Source organism: Cebidichthys violaceus, unplaced genomic scaffold (genome assembly GCF_023349555.1).
Source record: "Cebidichthys violaceus isolate CVI_PGR_0920_01 unplaced genomic scaffold, fCebVio1.0.p SCAF_16, whole genome shotgun sequence".
Classification (NCBI taxonomy): Eukaryota; Metazoa; Chordata; class Actinopteri; order Perciformes; family Stichaeidae; genus Cebidichthys; species Cebidichthys violaceus.
Genome location: NW_027176329.1, coordinates 10,244,408 through 10,267,723, shown reverse-complemented (window position 1 = coordinate 10,267,723; position 23,316 = coordinate 10,244,408). Strand labels below are relative to the sequence as shown.

The window sequence follows — 23,316 nt, the reverse complement described above, 5'->3', positions numbered from 1 at the left end:
GCAGCCTCTGCTGAAATTCCATTGGACGAAAGGTGCCTTCGGGGCGACGTGACGCAGCTTGGAATTCCCAAAGTTCCCAAGTTCACGGGAAGAGAGGAGCGTTGGTCATACTAAAAAACAAAACGTTTTGAAGGGGGGAAAAAAACTGCGAGCGACTGAGGTGTAAACAAGTTGGGTAAATAAAACGTCTTCTTTGTGATTAATGTGACGTAGTCGAGCAGGTGTGTGAAGCGCTCACGAACAGCGGGGCCTGTGAGAACGCGGAAGAGTGGGAGTGGGAATATTCAGCCGACCATCCTTTGTTTACCATTATGTGTGAACACTGACTTTGGTTGCTACAACAACTATAGCCCCTTTACTGTGTTTCCCATATGTGCTAAACAGAAGCTGTAGCGCACATAGTGTTGTCGACACGTGAGTATTAACCGTTGTGTGCGCGTGTCTTGGATCAATGGCTGGGATTTGACCACTCTCGGTCATTTAAGAGCCTCACAGATTGACTGGCCGGACGGATCTGAATGAACGGTTGGCTGGAAATAGCTGTGGTGATGAAAACAATCCGGAGATTCCTATTTCTTCTGACTGAGACCTCTTTTTAAACTGCGCAGCAGTATATTATGGATGCCAACACACCGTTACATAACTTGTATCAACGACAGTCTGGTCTCTATCCCGTGTGTGCGGTGCATTAGCTCCCAAACTCCAACGTTATTGCGTAAATCTGTCCTCTTAGACTACAATTTGCATGATCGCCATCAAAATATTACATGCAACGAGGCACAATTTGTCATTTATTGCGTATTTTCAAGTCCATAACGGTGCACACTTATAATTCTGACTGTTAACCTACCGATACAAACACACACAGTCAAGACTATTACATCTGGATGACGTTGATTCCCACAAGGCATGCACAGTGTATGCATCAGGCATGTTTAGTTAAGTTGTTTCTGTCGTCGTCTGCAGAAAACCCTAACGCTGAGTCTGCACCGTGCTGTGCCAAGTTGAGCCTGACGAGGGCGATGTCTGACAACAGCAACAGCGCAGGCAGCAGCGGCTCCTCAACCAACAGCTGGACCCTCCTCTCCCCCGAGGTATGACGGAGAACCAGCTCAGGAAACTGAAACGTGAAGCTCTGTATGCCTGGTTATAATTTGGAGCATAGTTGTTTTCCTTTGCTCATGAATACCCGTTCATTTAAAATATGGCATGTCTGCGCTTGCACCCTTGAGCTTCCCACAGCAGATGTGTTTTAACTCTGTCTGCAAGTATTTGTGCATGGCTGTATGTCTGTGGTAAGACAGGGCATTAAGGACAACATGTTTATATTGTATAAGGCAGAAGATCCTCCTCAGTTATCAAAAATACACAATGTTCTAGTTTGTTGGGTTCATTCTTATACAACATCCAAGCCATAAATTGTACCTTTATCAAGGTTATAAGAGTATGTGGTATGTGTATGCAGTATGTATTGCATTATGCTGTGCATGCACTCCTGTATAGGGATTGCTGTAAATGTCAAGGGCAGTGTTACACTGTAGGTGTTAATGTAAAAGTCTGTAGGAAGCTTGATCTCCCTGGATCGTCTGGCTCCACAGGAGGCTGCTGTTGAGAACGTCGGGCCGGTAGATGACGGCACTGAGAGCCTGGGTGACGTCCCGAGTCTCTCCGAGGATGTGACAGGTATTGACGAGTCAAGATCTCTGGCTCCTGGCGAGGGGTGTGACATAAATCCACATTTAAGACAGAAAAAGCTTGCTTTTGGATTGAAATTTTAATGTTGAAATTGTGTGAATGTTGTTTCAGGAGCTGCTACAAGCGACATTCCAGTAGAAACTGTCCTGTCTGAAGAAGGCCATCAGGTTGGTACACAATAAACTCTGTAATAAACCAGTCGAGGCATAAATTATATTCCACCACAGCATATTTACATTGTTATAGCCAGATATTGGTAATGTTTTATTGTGTTTTTTTGTTTGATGTTGTGTTTTTGTATGAATTACTGCCCACACACAGACAATGTGACAATATTAATTTCCAGCATAAGTGCAGATGGAACACTTTTCAGATCTGTAACATCAACTTTATAGAACCCAACTTTGTTGCCAGTTCCTCAGAATCAATAAGCTCCTTCTACAGTTAGCGCCCGTGTTGAAGAACCACACAGGGTGAAATGTGTTGTATGAGCAGTGGAGATGCACTGAAAGTAGCCTCCGTGGAATGTGAAGAGTTAGGTGGCAGGAAAACTGCCTCAGTCTTGCTACGCCCAATGCCTACTCTCAATATATAATTTGAGAAGTAGAGACCTGTTCTCCTGAAAACGTCACTCTGGGCAACATAGGAAGTCACTAAATGATAGAGAAGTACTGTAGACAATGCAGACTGAGGGAAAGTGGATGCGCTAAAAACTAAATCACAGCACTCTATCACAAAATAACACCTTGATTGCAATAAAGGTAAAAAAGATGACATCAAAGTATTCACACATAACTTCTTGTCCTTACTGCCCTTATTTCTAGGTGTGTCAAGAGACCTCTCCAGAGTCCATTGAGGGTCCCATCTCATCTAGTCCAACCCGGATGAGTCCCCTCCCACCCGACCTCCTCGATCCTTCAGACCTTGACCCGGAGAGTCAGCCTCCAGTCATCCATGACATCGTAACCAGCTCCCCGAGTGACAATGAGCACCTCGGAGCCACGCCCTTTGTCACCAACATTGATTCCGGGGCTCTGTTTGATATTCCTGCTGCTGCTCTCCTGACAGCCGAGCCCGAGGAGTCGTGCTCCGCTCCTCCTCTGACTGAGATCCACGCTGCTACAGAACTAGTGGTTGACGAGTGTGATGAATTTTGCTTGAATCCTTTCTCCACTACTGCACCAAAGGTCATCATCCCCACAGAGACTCTTACAGCCACGGGTCCTCCCTCTCGTGGTGATGCTGATATCAGCTTCGTACCAGAGAGTACAGAGCCACCAAGCCAAGTCCCAGAGAGCCTGGTGGCAGAGAGCCCCATCAATGATAGTCCTGCACCAGAGACTGTTGGTTCAGTAGAGGCAGAGGAAGAGGAAGAGGAAGAGGAAGAGGAGGAGGAGGAGGAGGTGGCGGCTGTGGAAAAGGAGGAGATGGAGCTGTCCGAGACAGTGACCCAGTATGAGAGAGAAGAAGAAGAAGAAGAAGAAGGGGAAGGTATGGGATAAATCTACAGGAATATGTGTGATGATGTATGCATGACGAATCACGCAGTGGAACCAGAGTGATCTTTATTTTGGAGGAGAAAATTTAGAGGTAGTTAAAGCAGTTAGCTTTGGGAAATGAACAGCAGAGTTCTGAAGTAAAGTAGATTTTTTTTTTTTTTATTCCACCTTTATTTAGCCAGAATAAACTGCTGTGGGGCCCCAGCGCAAAGATATGTTGATTGGCTCCCTCTAACAGTTCCTCTCATTATCTGTGCTTTGTGTACAGCTTCTCTCAGCTGGAATAACACATGGCCACGAATATGCTGTGTGGCAATATGATTAAACACAAACTGATTTAAGAATATGCACCATATAAGCACAACATCGGCTAAAGAAAATGACAGGCCCTCGATGTCAGGTTATAAAAGCAGTATCCATTTTATCATTCCAGTTAGTCATGCTTATCCCCAAACAAAGTCACACTTTGTCATATTACCATCAACCGACCACAACACAGTGAACTTGGTGGTTTTGTGGGCCCCTGAGAGGTCTTGGGCCTCGCTGGTGTCGCAGCCTTGAGCAAAGTAAGCGGTTGGTGGCTCTTAGCACCAGTCAGTAGAAACAGAAAATGAGAGTCCTTTTGGGGAAGATTTGGTTAACATGTGTCTTATCTGTGTCAGGCTAGCATCTGGAAAATGATTCATCAGAATGACAGGGAGGCGTAAACCCCGCTGAGAAAATAAAGAAACCCCCCCATGCATGAAATCACTGCTGTTGTAATTTAGAGAGAAAATGTCATCCATTTCCACGAGCAGCACCGACTCTTTTTTGTCTGTTTTTTTCACAAACTGTTTACACACCGTGGTGTCATGCAGTTCATGTTTTCACTTATGTTTTGGTATTTTGTGTGAGGCAGTCTGCCAGGAGATAATTACAATTTTGGTTCTGACACTTTTGTAGCCACAGATGTCGAGATGATTTGTTGAAGTGACTCCGGGCCAAATTTGAGTACATGTGGTTTAACTTTAGGCTCTGTGCCATCATCTTTCTCAAGAACACATTATGAAATGTGATGACCCTCTGCTGTGTTGCCATTAGCGTTTCATGCTCGGCATATTCTCTTTCCTCTCATTTATTCTCCCTCCTGTAGAACCATCCAGCACTTTCGATTTGGGCAACACAGGCAGCTTCGGCGACGGACTGAGGAGGAGGAATGCCTCTACCTTCGGGTCGCCACAGACAAGAACATCCGATGAGGAAGATGACGAAGAGGAAGTGGAGTTCAAGCTGGCAGAGAAGAGGGAGGAAAAGCCATGGTTCTCCTTGAACAAATGCATTGTGGGCTCTCTGATCCTGCTCTTCTTAGGTTCCCTCTTCCTCTCTGGTGAGTTCCTCTAGCACATCACTAAGCCTGCTGGCCTGCTTCTGTTTTTCACAGTCCGATGCAGTAGGAGGCACTACTTTTGCTCACAGTTACCGTCATTAACAGTAAGATTGAGATCATGCTTATATTTATTACCTGATAAATCTGCTTAGGAACTGTGCACCTGTTTGCCCCTGTTACATCAGAGTTTTTTTGTAAATATTTGTCAATAAATTACATTATTACACATTTGCTAATTTGACATTATTTACGAATTACATAAGCACATTCATTGGCAGCTGTCTGCAGTAGAAGGATGTCTGTTTTTAGATCTTGTTGACTAAGCTGTACTATGTCAACAGGTTTGCTCTCTGACCTGCATAATGGTAGGTCCAGTACTAAGACTAGCTGGCTAACGCTCAATAGCTTGTCCAAGAACTTATCTGGCCTGACACTTCATGCAGTGGCAGCAGAAAATGACAGCTAAAACGCGTTCTGAATTGTACAACAACACCCGTCATCACGATTTGGAAGGACTCCCTGGATGTTTATAGTGCTTCAGTTGAGGGGAAACTCCTGGCAATTTGCTTGTTCAGGCTAAATATCTCACACTGTTTTTTTGTATGAATAGCTTCTGTGTACAGGTAGCGCCTGAACTCATAGAGTGCACTTCACAACAAAAACATCTGTTACGGTTGTAAGACAGCCTGTCAGCTGTGTGTCAATAGGAGTTCCTGTTTTGAGACTTGTGTGAAAGATGTGTTGTTTTCTTATCTGACAGGTGACTTTGACGCCCCTGAACTCAGTGATGGAGAGCAAAACCTGGTCTGTTCCTCGACATCTGTGGCTACACTGTAGTATTTAAGAAAACTTGAGTCTTAAAACTTAAAAGACATGCGCTGAAGATGGGATTATTTCAAAATATGTGTTTTATTCATTTGCCAATGATTTTTGATCCAGGACTGGCTTAGCGGTGATCCACAGGATATGAAAGAGCTATTGGATAAACTGACACAGGAAAACCAGCAGATCGCTCAGCTAGAGGCTCAACTACAGGTCGGTATACCAGTTATACTGACGTTAATGATGTTGTTTTACCCTTTCATGGTGTTTTTAATGCACTACAATTTATACACAGCATGTTTTCTACAAACATAACAAAATGATGGATTATTGTCCATTGTGTGATCTGGCTCTGACTGGGACACTTGTCTGCATTGGGAACGTCTCCATTTTTCTTTATTTCTTAGTCTCAGAAAGAAGAACTGGACTCGGCGCTGAAGGCCGTAGCAGCGAGCGGTGATGAAAAGGGGGAAGCAGATCTGGAAAGAGAAAACGTCAAGCTGAAGGAGGAGCTGTTGTCTCTGCCTGAGCTGAAGAAAGAGCTGGAGAGTCTGAGGTCCCGGGTGACCGAACTCAGCCAGCTCTCAGGTAGGATGTGACGAACATGAAGTGAATCCGATTGTTTCATATTCAATGAAATCTGTGCTGTTGCAATTTGATTTCAGTAATTATTTATTGAAATGACAATGCATATAGATATGTACTGTGATTCCGTAGAGCGGTGATCTTTTGACCTTTCTAATATAATTAGCAAACCCATTATAACTTTGATATCTTGAATCCTTCACAGCCGATCAAGAAATGCCCCCTGCTACCTCAGGCTCCGCCCCTCAGCCGGGTGACAAAGATGGTCAGAGTAACGAGAAAGCTCCTGAACTTGAGAGGAGGGACACAAATGAGGGAGGAAAGCTGAAGGAAGAACTCCAGAGGCAGAAATTTCTTCTGGAGGAGAGCAAGAAGAGGCTGCAAGGGATGAAAAAAGATGGAGGCGACAGGAAACGCGTGAGGGACAGTTTGGAGGAGATCCAGAAGAAGCTTTCTGAACAAGTTGAGCGATGGGGTAAGAGAAAGCCACAGGAGTCCAAATGGAAAGGGAACAAGGGCAAAAACAGTGAGCGGGACCACTGGAAGAAAGAGGACAAGAAAGAGTGGAGAGGGGAGAAAGGCTGGAAGCACAGCAAACAGGGAGGATGGAGAGACAAAGAAGAGAAGAAAGAGAAGGAGCGGAGGTCTCAGAAGCAAAACTCTCACAAAGAGGCGTGGAGGAAACACCAGGACGAGTGGGAGAAGAAGAAGGACGAGCGCAGAATGGACAGAGAGGAGAGGAGGAAGGAGAAACCGTGGCACAGCCGGCCTGGTAAGAACTCCCACAACCACCATCAGCACCACCACCAGCAGCCCCGTCAGCCTCATCAGTACAAACACAACGACTTCTGGAGGGACCAAGAGCAGAAGCTCAGGCGCAACGTCCGCCCCCAGCTGGGCTGCAGCTCCGTGGAGGACTGCGCCGGCAAGGAGGGGCTCTACCCGGTGGAGCTGCCCGAGTTTGAGGAACTGCTGGAGGGCTACCTGAGCAAGCTGGAAGGATCCTCGTCCGAGAGCAAAGACAAGATCAGGAAGCTGACGGCAGAGTTCTTTGAGGACGGCGGGTTCATCCACGACAGGGTTCTCTTCGGCGACTTTGTCGAGGACGTGGCGGACATTCTGGAGGACATGGTGGACGTTGTGGAGGACGCCGGGCACAAAGACGACGACTCCCTGGAGGAGGAGATGGAGGAGTTTGAACGAGAAGCCCTGTGGAAGTTTGCAGCCGCAGTTTAAGTAGACACCGAGGGGAAAAAGGAGAGAAATAAAACGCTAGGATGCAGCACAAATGGTGTTTTTATACGACATTTCTTGCCTACATTCTCCTCTTCAGAGCTGTAATTGTAGTAGCTTCTGGCACAGAGTGATCGTGCCCCTCATAAACGTGTCCCTCTCAGTCTTTAATTATAAGCTAGACTTGTACTTGTCATTTTGGACTTAGCTGTCGTTACCTACCTCTGTCAGGTCATGCCTCCTAATGCAAAGTCCTTCAGAAATGTGTTGTGAGTTTGTTTTTGTTTTTTTTCCTCTGCTGTATAGTGTTTCCTCAATATGTAGTGCATGTTGTAGTTCACCATTTAAATTCAGCCTGATATTATTTAGAACACACAAAAAACAGGGCTTTAAGAAGATGGTATTTGCACAACTTATTCTGTTGCGCAATGGTTACATCTGTTCATATAATTCATATATTATATGAGTGTTGCCGTTAAATACTTCTCTGTCATTGTGTGAAATCAACCTGCCGCTTCTCCGAGCAGGTTAAAACAACAAATGCTGAGAATGTTTCTGCAGACACTATTTGGCTGAAGTTCAATCCCAGAGGATCAGATCCTGGTTCTTTCAGATAAAAAAAATTAGATCAGGTCAGACCAGTTTTGCGTCTGCAGCTCTTTAGTAGATTTGGGCAAACACACAGGGTGCCGTTTGAGAGCCCTGAGCGTTCGGCGTCTAGCTGCAACAGGCTTTTCAACCCCCAACTCCCAACTGTCAGTTGTCAGCAGATGTGCTGAACAACCAGGAACTGTTTGGGGAAAGGTCAGAGCTGCTTAAGAAGGAAAAGCAATAGGACAAAGTGATAGTAGCTAAATCTATAGGACTGCTAAACCACTTTAGCACTTTTCAAAAACATTCACATTTACAGCAAAATAATTTTTCTCTGTTGTGTTTTTTTAGACCGTTAGTTATCTTCAGTATTTTCTTTGTAATGTAGCCATGGGGACCTCTAACACATGATCTGCATATACTGGGTATCCCAGAGCAAAATTTATAGAGTTGATACACCTTAAATGAGATTGGCAACCAAACCGCTATATATCTTATTTTCCATTTTCCTCTTATTTTGTCAGCAGGTTGATATTAACTGACAAGTATATGCACAAGTAATTAAGTAAAAATGGAAAAAAAATTAGGAAGCTGCTACATTTTGTTTTTTAAATTTGAATTTGAATGACCCAGGCAAAAGGTAAAAAAAGACAGATGCAAAGGAAAGTGCATTAAGTATTGCAGAACTGCTCTCCATTGTTGGCTAGTTCTCTGAGTTCTTCTTGTTTTGGTTTAGTGTTTTATTCTAGTCCTTTTCGATCATGAAGTTTTCCCCTTTAGGTGGATGTGAAGTTAAAGTCGACAGAATGTGATTGTTGGTTCTCATTTTTCAGTGATTGAGAGAAGCTTTGGAGTGTTTCATGTTTATTTATTCTGTCGGTACACTGCACCTCTTTTCCTTCTTTCTAACGAGACTTTGACCCCAGGCCATACATGTCGAATGTACGTGTTTTCCGAAATTTAGTTTGCCAGCTACTGCTTATGTGCCTTTATTATTATTATTGTGATTATCTTAGGGGTCTAGGATTTAATTTGCTTCTGCAAGATAAAGAAGAAAATAAGTTTACACAGCTTGCAATTTGACTGCTGTTTATAGGACAGACTGAATGTCACAGGGTTTACACAGGAAGTGTTGAAGGGATCTTTGCTAAACGTTCTCTGCTGTTTGCAGAGGAACAATTTTATTTTTGAACTTTTTTAGACCAAAGCTATTGGAAGAAGGCTCAATTTCAACAGATGAATCATTAAACAAATCACATTTATGAAAGTGTAATTGATATTTGAGGAGCATTTCTGTCTTTGTGGGACAACAGTAGGTCTTGCTTAATGCTAGCTGGCTCAGATGTGCATGTAATTGATCCTTGGACAAGTGTATTGAAAAATTTGGGCAATTTTTTTATTTCGTTCATCATCAGTTACATCCTCTTTAAGGAAGTCAGTGTTAAGTTCAATAAATTTTTCACCATTAAATGTGTATAGTTTGTCTTTATTGAAACGCTTCAGTTGATTCATTTATTATATGATGACAATAGAACAGTATCACAGAATACATCCCCTGCTTCAGATTGGGTCGTCTTAATGTAACTATTTTAGTAAAATCTACAATGATACCCAGACGTGTGGCTTTCTGTCTAACTCACTCTCTGACAGGAAGTGGAAGTGTTGGCACATCAGGCATCTTGTGTCGCAGCTATGATGCTGAACTAAAATATTTACATCTAGATTAAATACTCTTTCTCAGCCTGTACGTGATACACGAACCAACCGGTGAGTCACTGACCTGATACGCTGATGAACGAGAATGTAAACTGTGATTGAGAACAATCAGCCACTGTGAAACCGCAGAGAGAGATGGTCATTCCTTAAATTCTACAAGTCGCCATACAAGCTTTTCTGTTGTGTTTTTGTGCTTTTTATCTCCAGGATTTCTTTATCCAGGTGCAACCTGGTTCCAAAGAAAACCCGCATTAAGATGCAGATGGATCAAACTACAAAATAGACAGACTATCTTGAGAAAGTTCAAATTCACAAACGCTTTGCTAAAACTCAGTGTTCTTTCATACCATCATCGTCATTAAAATGCTGTAAAATCAAAGCTACCATTTCTTTCTTTTCCACACACATTGACTCCTGTAATTGGAAAGAGTTGCACATGAGACGAACGTGTGCTGTCCTGAATGCCATATTATTTGAGTCATGTTTTGTATAAACGAATAACTGCTAAGGCATGCATGATTCAGTCACTTGATTAAAACGGCCTGACAGAGATCCTTGCTCTGCAAACGGACTGGAGAGGGGTTTTGTGCTATCATCAGTACAAATTTGCCCTTCATAGTCAGAATGTCAGTTTTTGTAGTTCGTGTGTGTGTGTGTGTGTGTGTGTGTGTGTGTGTGTGTGTGTGTATTTCTGTAGCTGTGTCTGTGTGCAGATTTTAGTGGAAATCAGGCAGAGATAAGGCCAGCCTGCTGGCTGGGGGAGAAGAGGGCAGGTTTGAGTGTTTTCCGCTGATGTGTGCATCAGAGAAGGGAGATGAAGCGTATATATTCAGAGAGGTGATGGTCAGAGTGGAGGGACAAGGCTCTTGGCACCAGCTGTGACACATAACCCAGCATCTCAACACAAAAGGTGAGAGACCACAGCCACTGGTTTTCAGCACAATCGGACTCATATCTTGCGTGAAAGGTGATTGTCGAGGCTTTCGTTTCTCTGTTTGCTCTCCAGGTCTCAGCACAAACCATAATGGAAGCCGCAATCTGCACCATTGTCACCCAGTTCAAGACGTACGCTGGGAAAGACGGGTCCTCCAGCACCCTGAGCAAAGACGAATTCCACATCCTGGTGACTTCCCAGCTGCCCAACTATGTCAAGGTAAATCTATGGAGTTCTTCTGAGCCACTTGGTCTGCTGATTTCTATCTATTTTCTATCCAACACTTATCAAATATGTCAATGTTGTTATGTTCAAATAATGTCAGATATCAAAGACACAGTACTTTATGATATTACTGTGGTTAGATTGATTAGACATATGACTCATTCTGTATTTGATTCAGTGCCATGTTTTTACGTTGTTTGTTCGTGCATTATATGTCATCATTAGGTCTCATGCTGCAGCATACAAAACAATATTCTAGGGCTGCAGCTAAAGCTAATTTTCTATGCTAATCAACCAGTTATCTTTTTCCATATATTATATATATCCCATATTAAATGTAATATAAAACACCAATTTCCCATCTTAAATCAGCATTATATGATGTCCAACATGCAGTAATGTATTAACATGACTTTGAATTTGTCTGTGGAAACAATTTAATTAGATTACAGTGGCATAAAAGGAAGGGAAGCAAGCAAATATCATATTTGATGAGCCATAATTACCAAACTTTTAATAGTTTTACTTGACAAATCACTTAAATTATTAACCGATTATCTCATTTGTCACAAATTAATGTGAGCGTAATGTTGGGTTGCGCCTCTATGAAAGTGGAATGGAAATAATCAGAAAAATAAGTCAGACACAGAGCAAAATATTGCACAATTTAACATATAGTGATTGAATACATGTTTTATAATGACTACTGTAAGTGATGGGTTGTCCACCAATATATTCAACATATAATCAAACACAATAACATGTTTTCAGCATCAGAAAACTAGGTGAGGCTGTGGGTGTATTTGTTACTACACTCAACCATTAGGTGGCAGGACAGTATTTGCAGAGCAGGCTGGTTCATGTTGCAGCTCAGGGTGATCTCATTGTGATCAGGGTCTTCCTCTCTGCTCACCCACAGAACGCCGCCGATCCCGGGGCCATCGAGCAGCTCATGGGCTCGCTGGACGAAAACAACGACGGGGAGCTGAATTTCTCTGAGTTCTGGCAGCTGATTGGAAAGCTGGCGAGCAAACAGGGAGGCTTCAGTCAGTAAAGAGCCCGCCTTCGTCTGTCAAGTGTGGGCTTTGAGCAGATTGTGCAACAGCAACGAACCCCAGTTGAAGCTGTCAAACTGTAAAATCAAAGGCATTCAAATGCTTTCATCACCCCACCAGTGCTACATGTGTAACTCTTTAGTTAACCATTTCTTCAATGCAGGGAACTTTGAATTAAAAGACTTCATTGTCTTGAACCCTCAGCCACCGACACTGTCTCCTGTCATTCATTTACCACATTATGTGATGTCCGGGCACCCACATTTGAGCAGGAGGGAGTGTATTACAGCCTTTATTTAGGGGGCCTGTAATCCTATATTCGTTACTGCTGCCACAAATACACCATCCAGACCATATCTTGTTCCATAGAGTTTTATAAAGCCTGTACAAAGCGGTCTGTCCCCGAGGCCTCAGTGGACTGTGTAACGGGCATGTGTGAACCAAATACACCCCATTATGTTTGGGACACGTGGAGCTTTGTAGATTCATTTGCATTGTCCTTGTTTAGCTATTAATTATTGGCGTTACAGGGTCACTGTGTTCACTCTGATGTGTTGTGTGTGCCGGATTGCTCCCCAGATGTTTAATAGCCTGCACGCCCGTTTTAATTCTGTAAATGAGTGACGGTGCTCCTCACTCATTTTGAAAAAAACACAGATCTTTCAACAGATAAGACAATGTGACCTTTGTATCCAAATTACACATGCTAAGGTGCCACTGTGGGAGGAGCGATGATAGGCGAATGAGTCAGTAGCATTAAAGTGAGACACAATGAGAACAGGGCAACCATGAGGGAAGTCTGTGTGTATACTGTCTGCATAGGGAAGTCTCTTTAGTGGGCAGTCAAGAGCTTTTCCCAGATACCTGAGGCTTGTATCTCACTTATCCACAGAAAAAAAAGCACCAGTAGTGAGACTTAATTTAAAAAAAAAAAAAACACTCGAAAGCCCTCTCAAGAATCTGACAAGACTGCTTTACCTCTTGCAGCACTTTTGCCACCCACACTGGCTTTAGTATTTTCACTGAGGATTCTTCTACTCTCAGACTTCTCAAAAAAGTGACAGTTGGGAGAAGCTCAGCCCTCCTACACAGCCAAATTAAAGTTTGAGCTGTCTCTAATACTATGATTTTGTTCATGTTTGTGGCTTTTGTTGGGGCAAAGCACAAGCGCATTTTGAATGTGTCACTTTAGCACATCTATGAGACATGCAAAAAAAAAAACAACTAAAAAAACATCTTCCCTAAAATGTATTGTAAGATCATGGATGATAGCTATAGACTGCTTTCGATTTCAAAGTGTTTTTCTGTGTCTACTTAATAAGTGAAATACTTTGGAAAGCCACCGAGCCTTACAGATGAAGTAATCCCACCCGCCCCGGCTCCTCGTCCCCGCCGCTGAAGCCGCTCCAAGCCACAAGCCTGCCTCGTTGGCGTGCAAATCACACATGACGTGAAACGGCTGGCCCCTGAGCCAACGATAATTCCATTAAAATACAAAGTATACGTGTTTTGATACACTTTCACTCCATTTTCTCCTAAGAGTTTAGAGCCGCACTCTTCCACGTTCCCACTTCTCCATCTCACTCTTCCAGGTACACGCCCTTTGACTTGTCAGGGGGAAAAGTTTTAGGGAAAAAAAAAATCACGGAAGAGATTCTGCTGTCCTACTAGTTTGGCAAGTTCTCTGGTCTCAAAGAGGCGTAGAAAGGCGGAGAAGAGAGCAGAAACTCTAATTTGCGCACATTTATACACTTCAGTTGTCCCGCAGACGGTATACGGTGAGTTGAATGCGTCTTTCTGGATTATTTTAAATTTATCCTGCGTGTAAGCATTGTGTTTGTTCATCTTTTTTTTTTTTTTTTTGCCACGTTTCGATACTCTTGCAAGAGCAATCCCATGAAACTTGGCCGCTGTCTGACTGCATGCTGGACGGTTTCAATGACTCCAGCCCGCAGAAGTTTTTAGGCTCACGTTGCACTTTTACGAAGTAGAGTATAGGGCGACAGTTGGTGGTTATTCTGCTGCTATGGACGGTTTTATTGGCGGTGTTTGATTGCCAACTGCTCTCTGTCTGTCTCTCGGAAAGATATTTGATATTTTGACGTAGATCAGTTGTCAGGTTGCCGATCAGTTGCAAACAGCCTATGAAAAATTGAAGTGACTTGAGGTGACCGAGTATTGAGCTTACGTGGTATATATCCAGTGGGCATCCGGGTCGCGCGTTAGAGCGCAATTTTTTTTTGCGCACAATATGCTTTATACAGACCGCAACAGAGTGTCAGCTTGTCTTACTGGGTGTTTTCTTTGCGGAGATGTGTCGTTTGTGACAACATTGTCGTTAAATATTTAAAACAGCTCATGGTGTTGATGGTGATGAGTCCTGATGAGGCGAACTTTATTGATAGTGTTGCGCAACGCTCGGCGTTCAATTGTCTAGTATTTTCAAACCTAAGCGAGGAGGCGGATGAGAGACGGCCGACGTACGTCTGCTCACCGCAATTTACAGCCACAACCTAACTTGTTCCTCTGTTAATATTTTATGCCACACACGAGCGGTAGTATTGTCATTACTCTGCGCACATACCGTATCACATTCGCCCGTTTGGAAACGCAATCCTCCCATCTCCTTTGAACTCTGGAGGGAAACGGGAAACTTGTGGTTGTAGGCCTGTATATTTAATGATTTGATTTTGGGGCCCTTTAAGACAAATAACTGAGATTAGTTTGTCTCTGTTCCGCGGGATGATGCAATTCATTTTGTCGGAATTAGGGCACTGTGTGAGGACTCTTGTCCCAGCGGGCAACACCACCTCGAGAATGGCCACATAGGTAAATAATGAATGTGAGAATGAACACAACCGTCAATCTAAGAATAGAAGAAATGCCTTTGCCGGGTATTTTTGGACGGGACGCACCTAGAGCTGTTAAGGCCCGTGTGCGCTCTGGCTGAGAAGGGTGTGTCACCTGTGCAGGAAGAAGTCCCCTAAAGTTCCTACCAAACACGGGCTGTGTCTGTAGTATCATAAACACACGCTTTACAAGGAAGGACTTTTTTTTGGCTTTTAATGGCCTTGTCTATGCTACAGTATCAGAGCTTTCATGGTATAATGAGACAAACAGGCATGCATGTATGCTTGCAGTAGAGAAATTGCTTGTGGGGGGGGGGGTATGACACTCAAATCCTGTCTGCAGACCTAAGGTGTGTTTTTCTCGCTAGTGCAAACCGTTGTTTGCTCTGCGGCATTTGAATACTGAAGCTGACAGACGAGTACAGTCGCCTTGAACATATCCTCTCACTGCTTTGGGGCAAACTAGCTCAGAGTTGGCCTGTAAATTCCTGTCTAAGTGATCTCCGCGGACAGCAATGAATGGAATTCTGGCAGAGCTGTGTCACCTCCTGCCATTTTTTTAACACTTGGAGCAATGTCTATAGATTACCTGTCGACATCTACGTTTATTTCTGTGTCTTTATCTTAAATAGTAATTGTGCAGGAATTTGCTGCTGATGTGTACCAAAAGCCTCGTTTTGAAGCCTCATTGTCAGACGTGTTTGCGTGTATTTGTGTCCAACGGTGTGAAGGCTGTAGAAGAAGAAAAGTCAGTGGGCAGGCAAAGGAAGAGAGAGTGCCACTGAAATAGAGAGGCTGATACGGCTGGTGAGAGAAAGAAAGACACAGAGAGAGAGAGCGGAGCAGACAGGGACTAGGTAATCCCTTAGGTAATCTGAAGCCCAGTCCCCTGGGTAGCTTCAGTAGATCAGATGACCTATCAAAGATCAGAACTTCCATTGTGCATCACAGCTTGTCTCTCAATCAGGCTTCCTCTCACCCTCTCCACTTATCTCACGTCACCGTCCATCCCTTATTGCGGCTCTGGACCCAACACCTGAAACGAAAGGCCTCGCAGGGACACGAGGAGATCCGCTGTTTCAGTTTCCACTGGATGTGCTTTTTCAATGTGTTTTGAATCAGACCATCCTGGAACTTCCTCCCTTTCACTGCACGCTACAGCAGCAACACGTTTAATCACTAATGCCATGGTCTATCTATCTATCTATCTATCTATCTATCTATCTATCTATCTATCTATCTATCTATCTATCTATCTGTCTATCTTTTTCTATCTCTATCTATATGTTAATCGATCTGTCTGTCTGACACCATTGTCTTGACCTCTTCCTTTTCCCACAGAGAGCAGTCATGGAGTCTGCTATTCAGACCATGGTGAAGGTCTTCCTGAAGTCGACCAAGGGGAAGGAGAATCTAGGACAGAATCAATTTCAGAGCCTCGTCAAGAGCCAGCTCTCCAACATCCTTTCGGTTAGGAAACCTTCACTGAACCTCTCTGAAATATGACTAACACTTGCATCATGTAACAACCTCACAGAAAACCATACAGTATAGTCTTACATTAGCAGTGGCTAGTTTGAACCTGTTCAGACTTTTAACACGAGCATTGCGACCAATTGGTGGTGTAATATACAGCAGGTAAAGGAGGAAAAGTGATCCCATATGATAGAATGACATTCATCTGCATTATAATTTAGATAGAGCCACAGATAGAGGGTCATTTACTAATCATGTATAGTGATTTCACCCGTGGGAGTCCAGGTAGAGTTACTAATTATCATGCTTGATTGTCTCATGGTTGTGTGTGCCTACTATACAGGACACAGACAGCAAAGAGGCGGTCAAAAGCATGGGCCAGGGACTGGATGCCAACCAAGACGGCAAGGTCGGTTTTGAGGAGTACCTGAAGCTGGTCGGCTACCTGGCGGTGTCGCTCAGCGAGCAGCGCAACCTCGCCAAAGAGGAGCCGGCCCAAAAGGCTGCGTCCAAACCGGTGGAAAGTGCCACCAGTCTGGAAAAAGAGGAGGCGAAGCCAGAGGCAAACGCAGAGGCAAAGGAGGAAGCAAAGGCAGAGGCAAAGGAGGAAGCAAAGCCAGAGGCAAAGGAGGAGGCAAAGCCAGAGGCAAAGGAGGAGGCAAAGGAGGAAGCAAAGCCAGAAGCCAATAATGCCGCAAAAGTAGAAGCAGTTGCTGAAGTAAAGGTAGAAGAAAATGTAGGAGAAACGGTAGAAATAAAGTCAGAGGGGGAGACGCAGCCTGAGGCAGCAATGTCAGAGGAGGAGAAAGTAAAGGGGCTGATCTTGATGAGTGAGGCAGATTTGCCAGTGTGTGTGGCATCAGACCCGGGGATAATGGCTCCAGAGTTGGAGATTCCTAGATTGAAGGAAGAAGTGGAGAAGAAGATAGAGGAGGCAACCTCATAGGGGACAATCCATTCATTCACAAAAAAAAATGAAATCACACTACTCGCTTGCATTCGACACTGCACAAAACGTAGCATTAATGCCAAATAAGTTGGGAAGCCACTAAAGAATTTTTTTCAAATTCACACAACCATGAAATACAAAATATCAATAAAAGTTGAAACACTACAAACCCAGCTCCATTCCTCATACATGATAAATAACACTTGTACATGACAGTAGAGTCATTGTTTTGCACCACTACTTACCACTATGTTCATATGTACAGCATATGCATCCCACTATATAGCACATTTACCTCATTATGATACTATCCTATGATAGCGTGCAGACGTACACTATCATATGCATGCCATATCCCTGTGAAAAATGTACTACAAAATACGATTTACCTGCAGCAACCACACTGACACGCGTGACCAAATGTCACTGCAGCCAATATCTTAGGTTTAAATATCGTCCTTTATCTACTTTTATCTTAATCTGGCACCCATATTAAACTCCTCTACACTACTTACTACATTGGTCCTTAGTAGGACATCATGCTAAGCATTAATGGCTGAAAGGAATAGTTTGACATTTGGGAAATATGATAATCAGCTTTCTTGCCAGGAGTTGGATGAGACAATCGACGTACACTATAATTCCCTAATAATAATTCCCCAGAATGTTGAACTGTTCTTATAATGTTTGCAAGAAAATCACAATCACAATAACACTATTTTTTTTTTACATTCTCGTCTTTTAACTCACATTGCTACATGCTGATTTGGCATGACAATAAACAAATTGTTTTGCTAAAGCTTTGCATTACTTCAACCCAATGTGTGTGCCCCACCTTTCTAGTCTACTTTATAGGCTCTCTGTCTCTTTCTTTAATTTCTGTAAATCCCAGAGAGGTTCACTTCATGTAGATCCTACAGTATATTCCCTTGAGTCGTAGTCAGCCATGGATTAGGAACTGGAAGATAAAATGTGGCCTTATAGGCTAAATAATTAAGGTTCAAGAATGGAATCCACACCAAAGAACCTCTATAGTCAAATGGGAGCCTAAAATAGTCCCATGGGAGTGGACTGGTGAACTGAGGAGTCTGCCAGAGAAGGTGTTCATGCAACCTAATCCACCTGGATTAGAGCTGGTAGAAAAGAACAAGACAACAAACACCAAGACAACAAACATCAAGAAGTTAAAAAAAGGAAAGAAAAATGAAGCCAATAACAGGTGTCACCTGTTGGCAGTTTTTATCTTAAGTGCTATACAATACAATACAATACAATTAGTGCATCTTAATTTGTTGTGTGTCTTTCAAACCATATGGCATTTCAATGGTTATTGAAACCTGGCTTTTTTTTTTAAAGAAAAATGCTAATTGTTGCTTGTTTCCTGCTTGTTTAAACACCAGTTGTTAAGGCCCATGTGTTTGTTTGTCGGTTACACCCTCATACCGTTTAAAGACCCTGTTTGACCTGCAACTGGATCCTTGAGTCACAGGCATTGGGAAACCACTGGATTAGGCATTTGAGGGGTAACACACCCTGGGACACAAACAATTACATGAAAGTAATCCCGGGCTCCAGTGAACCTGCCCATCAGACCAGGTGCTTAAAAAAAAAAAAAAAAGAATACTGAGCCATCTATATGAATCTATGTGGTGTAATCTTTTACAACAGGTTACTACGGAAGATGTTGCATGCTATCAGAAACGTATTTGCATTGTACTGCAATTATTGTTGCCAAATATTTAAATTCAACATGGCCTTCTTATATGTAACTTTTTAACCTAACTCTTTCCTGTTTGGACCACTATGGAGATCACTTGAAGACGTACTGCTTTGTCACATTATATGCAATTTGTTAATTACAATTTAATGATTTGTAAGTTGTCTCCTCATCAATAATGCAGCCATGAGAAAAAGGCTCGCGTTGCAGGCCCTCTATGTTATATGTACCTGGCCAGCCGTGTCGTGCTTAAGGCACACACATTTTGGGCACACTACCAAATGTGCGCCTTATGCACTGTAACAGCACCTGGCACTACAAACTGCTCTGCAGCAAAATGGGCAAAACAAATAAACCTGTGAGTCATGTGGTCACCCTGCCTCACAGCGACACTCCCATTGTAAATACTCTCTCATTTACACTCGCTCTGCTCAGCCTTTATACTTGTAGTACGCTGTGTTTCCTGCATGCTCTATTACCAACAAACTTACTGAACATGTTGGGCTATTTAGTCTATATTATGATTTCAACCTATATTCTTTTTTTATATCAAAACATTTTCTAATCATGGTACTTCCTGTGAATAATGGAGACATATCACACACTTGCGTCAGCTACAGCCAGCTTTCTATCAACATGTACATTGGCCTCAGGCACTTGGCCAGACGTGTTGAGTCTTTGCTCTCAACCAATCATCATATGCAAAATCATGTTAGATAAATAAAAAAATAAAAAATGGACAGCAAAATTCACTTTACTGGCATTTTAAAAAAAAAAGGACTTTTCTTGCACTAGCAACAGATTTAGCGTGAACAGACCTGGATTAAACATCATCTGGAAATGAATCTATAGCAGCTAACGCTTTCTTTTTTTAATCTATTTGGAACCGCAGATAAACAGAGTGAACTATGAGAGCAGAGTTCTCTTACTAACAAAGACATTGAACTGTCCCATAGTGTGAACCCCGCCCAGCCTTAACTCCAAGTAGATTAAAAACATGCTGGAACGGAACACAGCGGATTTGTGGCAGGGAGTGTTTGCAGCCAGGTTTTCATTGACACACACAATAAGTCCCATTCATTCTGTGACAGAGAAAGATAAAAGCCTGTGTTAAGAACCCTCCCAGCGGATAAAAGAAATGTACAGATAAGTATATGGATGTGCTTTGGGTCAAAATGTCTGAGATAATGGGACCGTTCCCAGGGTATTGTGCAGGCGCTCATCCTTGTGCACTGATGTACTCTGTTTATTTCCTGCCAAGTACTAGAGGGTGTGTTCGGTGTTAAGCAGTTGGACTCATTTCAGTCCGCTGTCATGACCAGTAAACTCCACTAAGCTGGTGTGTAACACTTCATACACAATGCTGTATCATTTTTGCTAATTCTATGTAACATGTTTAATGGCTAATATTGAATAAAACTGTGACAATAACATGTATTTGTGTGGCCTGCTATGTGCTTGCAAGGATCCAGTTATCTTGTGTGTGTGTGTGTGTGTGTGTGTGTGTGTGTGTGTGTGTGTGTGTGTGCGCACAAGCGTGCGTGCGTGTGTGTGGGATGGAGAGAAAGCACCTGCAAAGAGAGAGAGAGAGAGAGAGAGAGAGCGGGAGGATAGAGAAAGAGAGTATGTCAGAGGGTTTTGGGGGTGAGGAGGAGGGGGAGGAGGGCGAGGGGCAGGTGATATTTAAGACACTGGCATACTCTCTCCCCATCTATCTCTGCCTTGGCTCAGTCCCCTGCACCTCTTCAAAGACAAAGGAGGCCCTCCATCAACACTCAGGTAAGACAGACAGCTTGGAGGGGTTTCTCCTTCTACTTTCTCCTCTGCAGCTAATGGGGGTTCACTTAAAGAAAGCACATTTAAAGCATTTTATCAGCTGTGCAACTGCAGCAAATAGCTGTAGATTCAAAAACCTTAAGAGCAGAAGGACAGTGGGCGCCCAGCAGAGGACCGCTGGAGCCATTTCAACTTTTTTTTTTTTCTTGTACTGTCTGCTTTTTTTTATGTGCAAACTGCTTTGAAAATAGCATGACAGGGAATTTATACATCAAGCAAGTGAAGCCAATAGGGATTTTGTAGCAAAGCAGTGTTGAAATGTAGAAAGGGGAATGTACTATCATTGATGTAGAATTAAGTATTCAAAATGTATGAATAACAACTATAAACATGGCATGGATGTAGCAAACCAGAACATTGTACTTTTTTTAACCAAATGTTTGACCTCGTTCGTCACTCGGCGTAGATATTGCTCCATCAATAAGTTTACATAGTGCATATTCATTATAACCATACACTATATTGTGTTACTGAGAGCATTTTCGTCTCCATGGTTTCCTATTGTCTTGTGTCAGCGAGTGAGACAGATGACCCCTATAGATTTTCCTGTTAGCCAGCTTTGGTGTCCACTGGCCTCCTCTTTTGTCTCTGCCGCCTACAACTCTGACCGCTCCTGCACAATGCTCTGCGGCATGAAGAGAGGCAATAAGTGGTGACTGACATCAGCATCCCTGTCTCCCTTTGTAGTAGCTGATCATTCATAAAACATGCACAGGAACTGATTGACAGATTGGCTGTATCCATTAGTATTCTGTGTGGTTACAGATTAGCCTCTAAATAATGCTGTCGACTTTTATTTTTATAGAGCTCTATCCCAAAATTTTAGACTTGAGCGAGCGTGGAAGGGAGTGAGTGTTAGAGAATACAGTACGCGGGCACCTCGTGTTACTCTGCCCCTCTGTGTCTGAATGTGATTACCAGACGAGTTTTGTGTTTCTCTCCTGGTTTCCATCTTTAATGATGAGGCTGTTACACGATCAACAGACATGAAGAACATGTTCGACGCTGAAACACAGTTACATGTATTTCCCATTCAGCTTAGAGGAGCATCAACCCAAGACATGGCCTTTAAAAACAAGCTCAAATGTTCTTCAAACTATCTTTGAGGTGACATGAAGAGTGCATTCCTTTTCTTTTTTTAAATACATTGAGATAGAAAATCTTCACTTTCTGACTGTTTTTGCATCGTTGACAGTGAATTATCTGTGTCTGTGTGTGCAGTCTCTCCACAAGTCCAGCACAAGAAGCTCCAAGATGCCGGACACAATGTGTGTAAGATTGTTTCGAAAAGCTTTTCCAAAGCCATCCTCCATCTTTCCATCCAAACCTCTGAAATGTAAAAACCCAGTAAGGTCACGCACACACAGTGACCACACTTTTTCAATTTGGGTCAGTAATAGCCTCTGCACTACACGCAGAGCGTTATTCAACCCATTGTGTAGAAATGGGGGAAAAAACTCCTTCCTTCTATCCATCCATCTGCCTGTCCTGCTATCACTTTGACTTTGAGGTGGCTTCACCCTTGACTGCCATGTGACCGCACATGCAGCCGGGGCTGGAGCGGGCATTTTGCGGCAGAACTCTGACCTTTTGACCCTGATACCTTTCCAGCATGTCCAAGGAGCCCAGTTCCAACCTGGAGAGTGCCATGCAGATGCTCATAAAGACCTTCCACAAGTACTCCGGGAAGGAGGGCGACAAGTACACGCTGAGCAGGGGCGAACTGAAGGAGCTGCTTCTAGAGGAGCTGGGGACTTACTTAGGGGTAAGAGAAGGAGTGTGTGATGAGGCAACACCGACGCACTAATGCAATACGTAAATATGTGACACACAAGCGGAGGTATGCGCTCACATAGTCAGACGCACAAGTTCAGACAGGCTTGTGCAGTGATGTTTGCCCACACACACACACACACACACACACACGCAACACAGGACACATTCTTAACGCTCTCTCTCTCTGTTCCCCCTCTGACAGGGCTCCAAAGATAATGATGCGGTTGAGAAGGTGATGAACGACCTGGACGCCAACAACGACGGGGAGGTGGACTTCACCGAGTTCATCATCCTGATGGGCGCACTCACAGTCGCCTGCAACGACTTCTTCCTGGATTGCAAAACAGATGAGAAACCGACAGAAGGCGAGTCGGCGGAGAAGAAAAATTGAATCAGTGCAAGAGCGAATTGGGGGGAGAGAAGTGGGAGGTGGAAAGAGGGTGAAGGGCAAGGGGGGGGGGGGGGGCGTAAAGGAGGAGGAGGGGAAATAACTGTAAGGGAAAGAGGACAGAGTAGGACTTTTGTCTTATGCAATTTGTCAAAACGCTACAACTACTCAGGAGGGGAGCGGTCCAGCAGAAAGTATGCAGGTTCACAGTAATCGGGGCCTTCGGCAGGAGAAGTGTTTTCTCCTCTGCAATTGTTTTTCAGACCAAAAGCATATCTGGGAGCAAGTCACACTCAAAACAGTGAGAGACTTTATATACAAAACAGGGTATATATTCAACTTCTTTCCACTCAAATATAACAGTTTTGACAGCATATTCTGAATTAGGCACTGGAGAGAAAAGAAGTCAGAGTTTTGCAGAACGCACACCAGGATGTTTTAGCACTTCTTGCACATGAATAATTTGCGAACATATATTAAGTTGCAAATTATTATAGTAGTGTATGTACTCAGCGTTGAACAATACAATATGATTTATCCCCTTTATTGTGCATATTTTGTAATCCTTTTTGGTAATAACCAATGCATTCTTCAAAATATTAAA

The 23,316-nt window shown here is 43.3% G+C and overlaps 4 protein-coding genes across 6 annotated transcripts; all 4 read left to right on the top strand.

Moving 5' to 3' along the window:
- The first annotated feature begins 53 nt into the window (after nucleotides 1-53).
- Nucleotides 54-9,265, top strand: pbxip1a (pre-B-cell leukemia homeobox interacting protein 1a). Of its 3 annotated transcripts, none has more exons than XM_068711176.1 (10): nucleotides 54-170; nucleotides 967-1,094; nucleotides 1,599-1,683; nucleotides 1,807-1,862; nucleotides 2,520-3,186; nucleotides 4,327-4,560; nucleotides 5,321-5,364; nucleotides 5,500-5,595; nucleotides 5,790-5,970; nucleotides 6,173-9,265. In XM_068711176.1, the coding sequence occupies exons 2-10, from the start codon at nucleotides 1,023-1,025 to the stop codon at nucleotides 7,201-7,203; spliced, it is 2,466 nt and encodes an 821-aa protein (XP_068567277.1). In that variant the 5' UTR covers nucleotides 54-170; nucleotides 967-1,022; the 3' UTR covers nucleotides 7,204-9,265. The 3 variants fall into 3 exon arrangements, with proteins under 3 accessions (XP_068567277.1, XP_068567274.1, XP_068567275.1); XM_068711173.1 differs by having other exon boundaries at nucleotides 54-175; XM_068711174.1 differs by having other exon boundaries at nucleotides 54-414.
- Nucleotides 9,266-10,284: 1,019 nt separating this feature from the next.
- s100a11 (S100 calcium binding protein A11) lies at nucleotides 10,285-11,932 on the top strand. The gene is given in 5 exon segments (XM_068711171.1): nucleotides 10,285-10,341; nucleotides 10,344-10,394; nucleotides 10,397-10,417; nucleotides 10,514-10,660; nucleotides 11,586-11,932. Coding segments are annotated over 5 exon segments (396 nt in total). The 5' UTR covers nucleotides 10,285-10,299; the 3' UTR covers nucleotides 11,721-11,932.
- A 1,446-nt stretch (nucleotides 11,933-13,378) lies between these two features.
- s100u (S100 calcium binding protein U) lies at nucleotides 13,379-20,145 on the top strand. Its single transcript, XM_068711170.1, has 3 exons — nucleotides 13,379-13,499; nucleotides 15,912-16,040; nucleotides 16,390-20,145. The coding sequence occupies exons 2-3, from the start codon at nucleotides 15,921-15,923 to the stop codon at nucleotides 16,990-16,992; spliced, it is 723 nt and encodes a 240-aa protein (XP_068567271.1). The 5' UTR covers nucleotides 13,379-13,499; nucleotides 15,912-15,920; the 3' UTR covers nucleotides 16,993-20,145.
- Nucleotides 20,146-21,781: 1,636 nt separating this feature from the next.
- On the top strand, nucleotides 21,782-22,724 carry s100s (S100 calcium binding protein S). The gene is made up of 3 exons (XM_068711172.1): nucleotides 21,782-21,816; nucleotides 22,160-22,313; nucleotides 22,527-22,724. Exons 1-3 carry the CDS (start codon nucleotides 21,803-21,805, stop codon nucleotides 22,713-22,715), a joined length of 357 nt encoding a protein of 118 aa, XP_068567273.1. The 5' UTR covers nucleotides 21,782-21,802; the 3' UTR covers nucleotides 22,716-22,724.
- Nucleotides 22,725-23,316: the final 592 nt, after the last annotated feature.

Coding starts and splice junctions, on each gene's coding strand:
- pbxip1a (XM_068711176.1), top strand. CDS start 1,023: ATGTCTGACAACAGCAACAGCGCAGGCAGCAGCGGCTCCTCAACCAAC. Junction 1,684..1,806: donor TCTCTCCGAGGATGTGACAG/GTATTGACGAGT, acceptor ATGTTGTTTCAG/GAGCTGCTACAAGCGACATT. Junction 4,561..5,320: donor AGGTTCCCTCTTCCTCTCTG/GTGAGTTCCTCT, acceptor CTTATCTGACAG/GTGACTTTGACGCCCCTGAA.
- s100u (XM_068711170.1), top strand. CDS start 15,921: ATGGAGTCTGCTATTCAGACCATGGTGAAGGTCTTCCTGAAGTCGACC. Junction 16,041..16,389: donor AGCTCTCCAACATCCTTTCG/GTTAGGAAACCT, acceptor CCTACTATACAG/GACACAGACAGCAAAGAGGC.
- s100s (XM_068711172.1), top strand. Junction 22,314..22,526: donor AGCTGGGGACTTACTTAGGG/GTAAGAGAAGGA, acceptor CCCCTCTGACAG/GGCTCCAAAGATAATGATGC.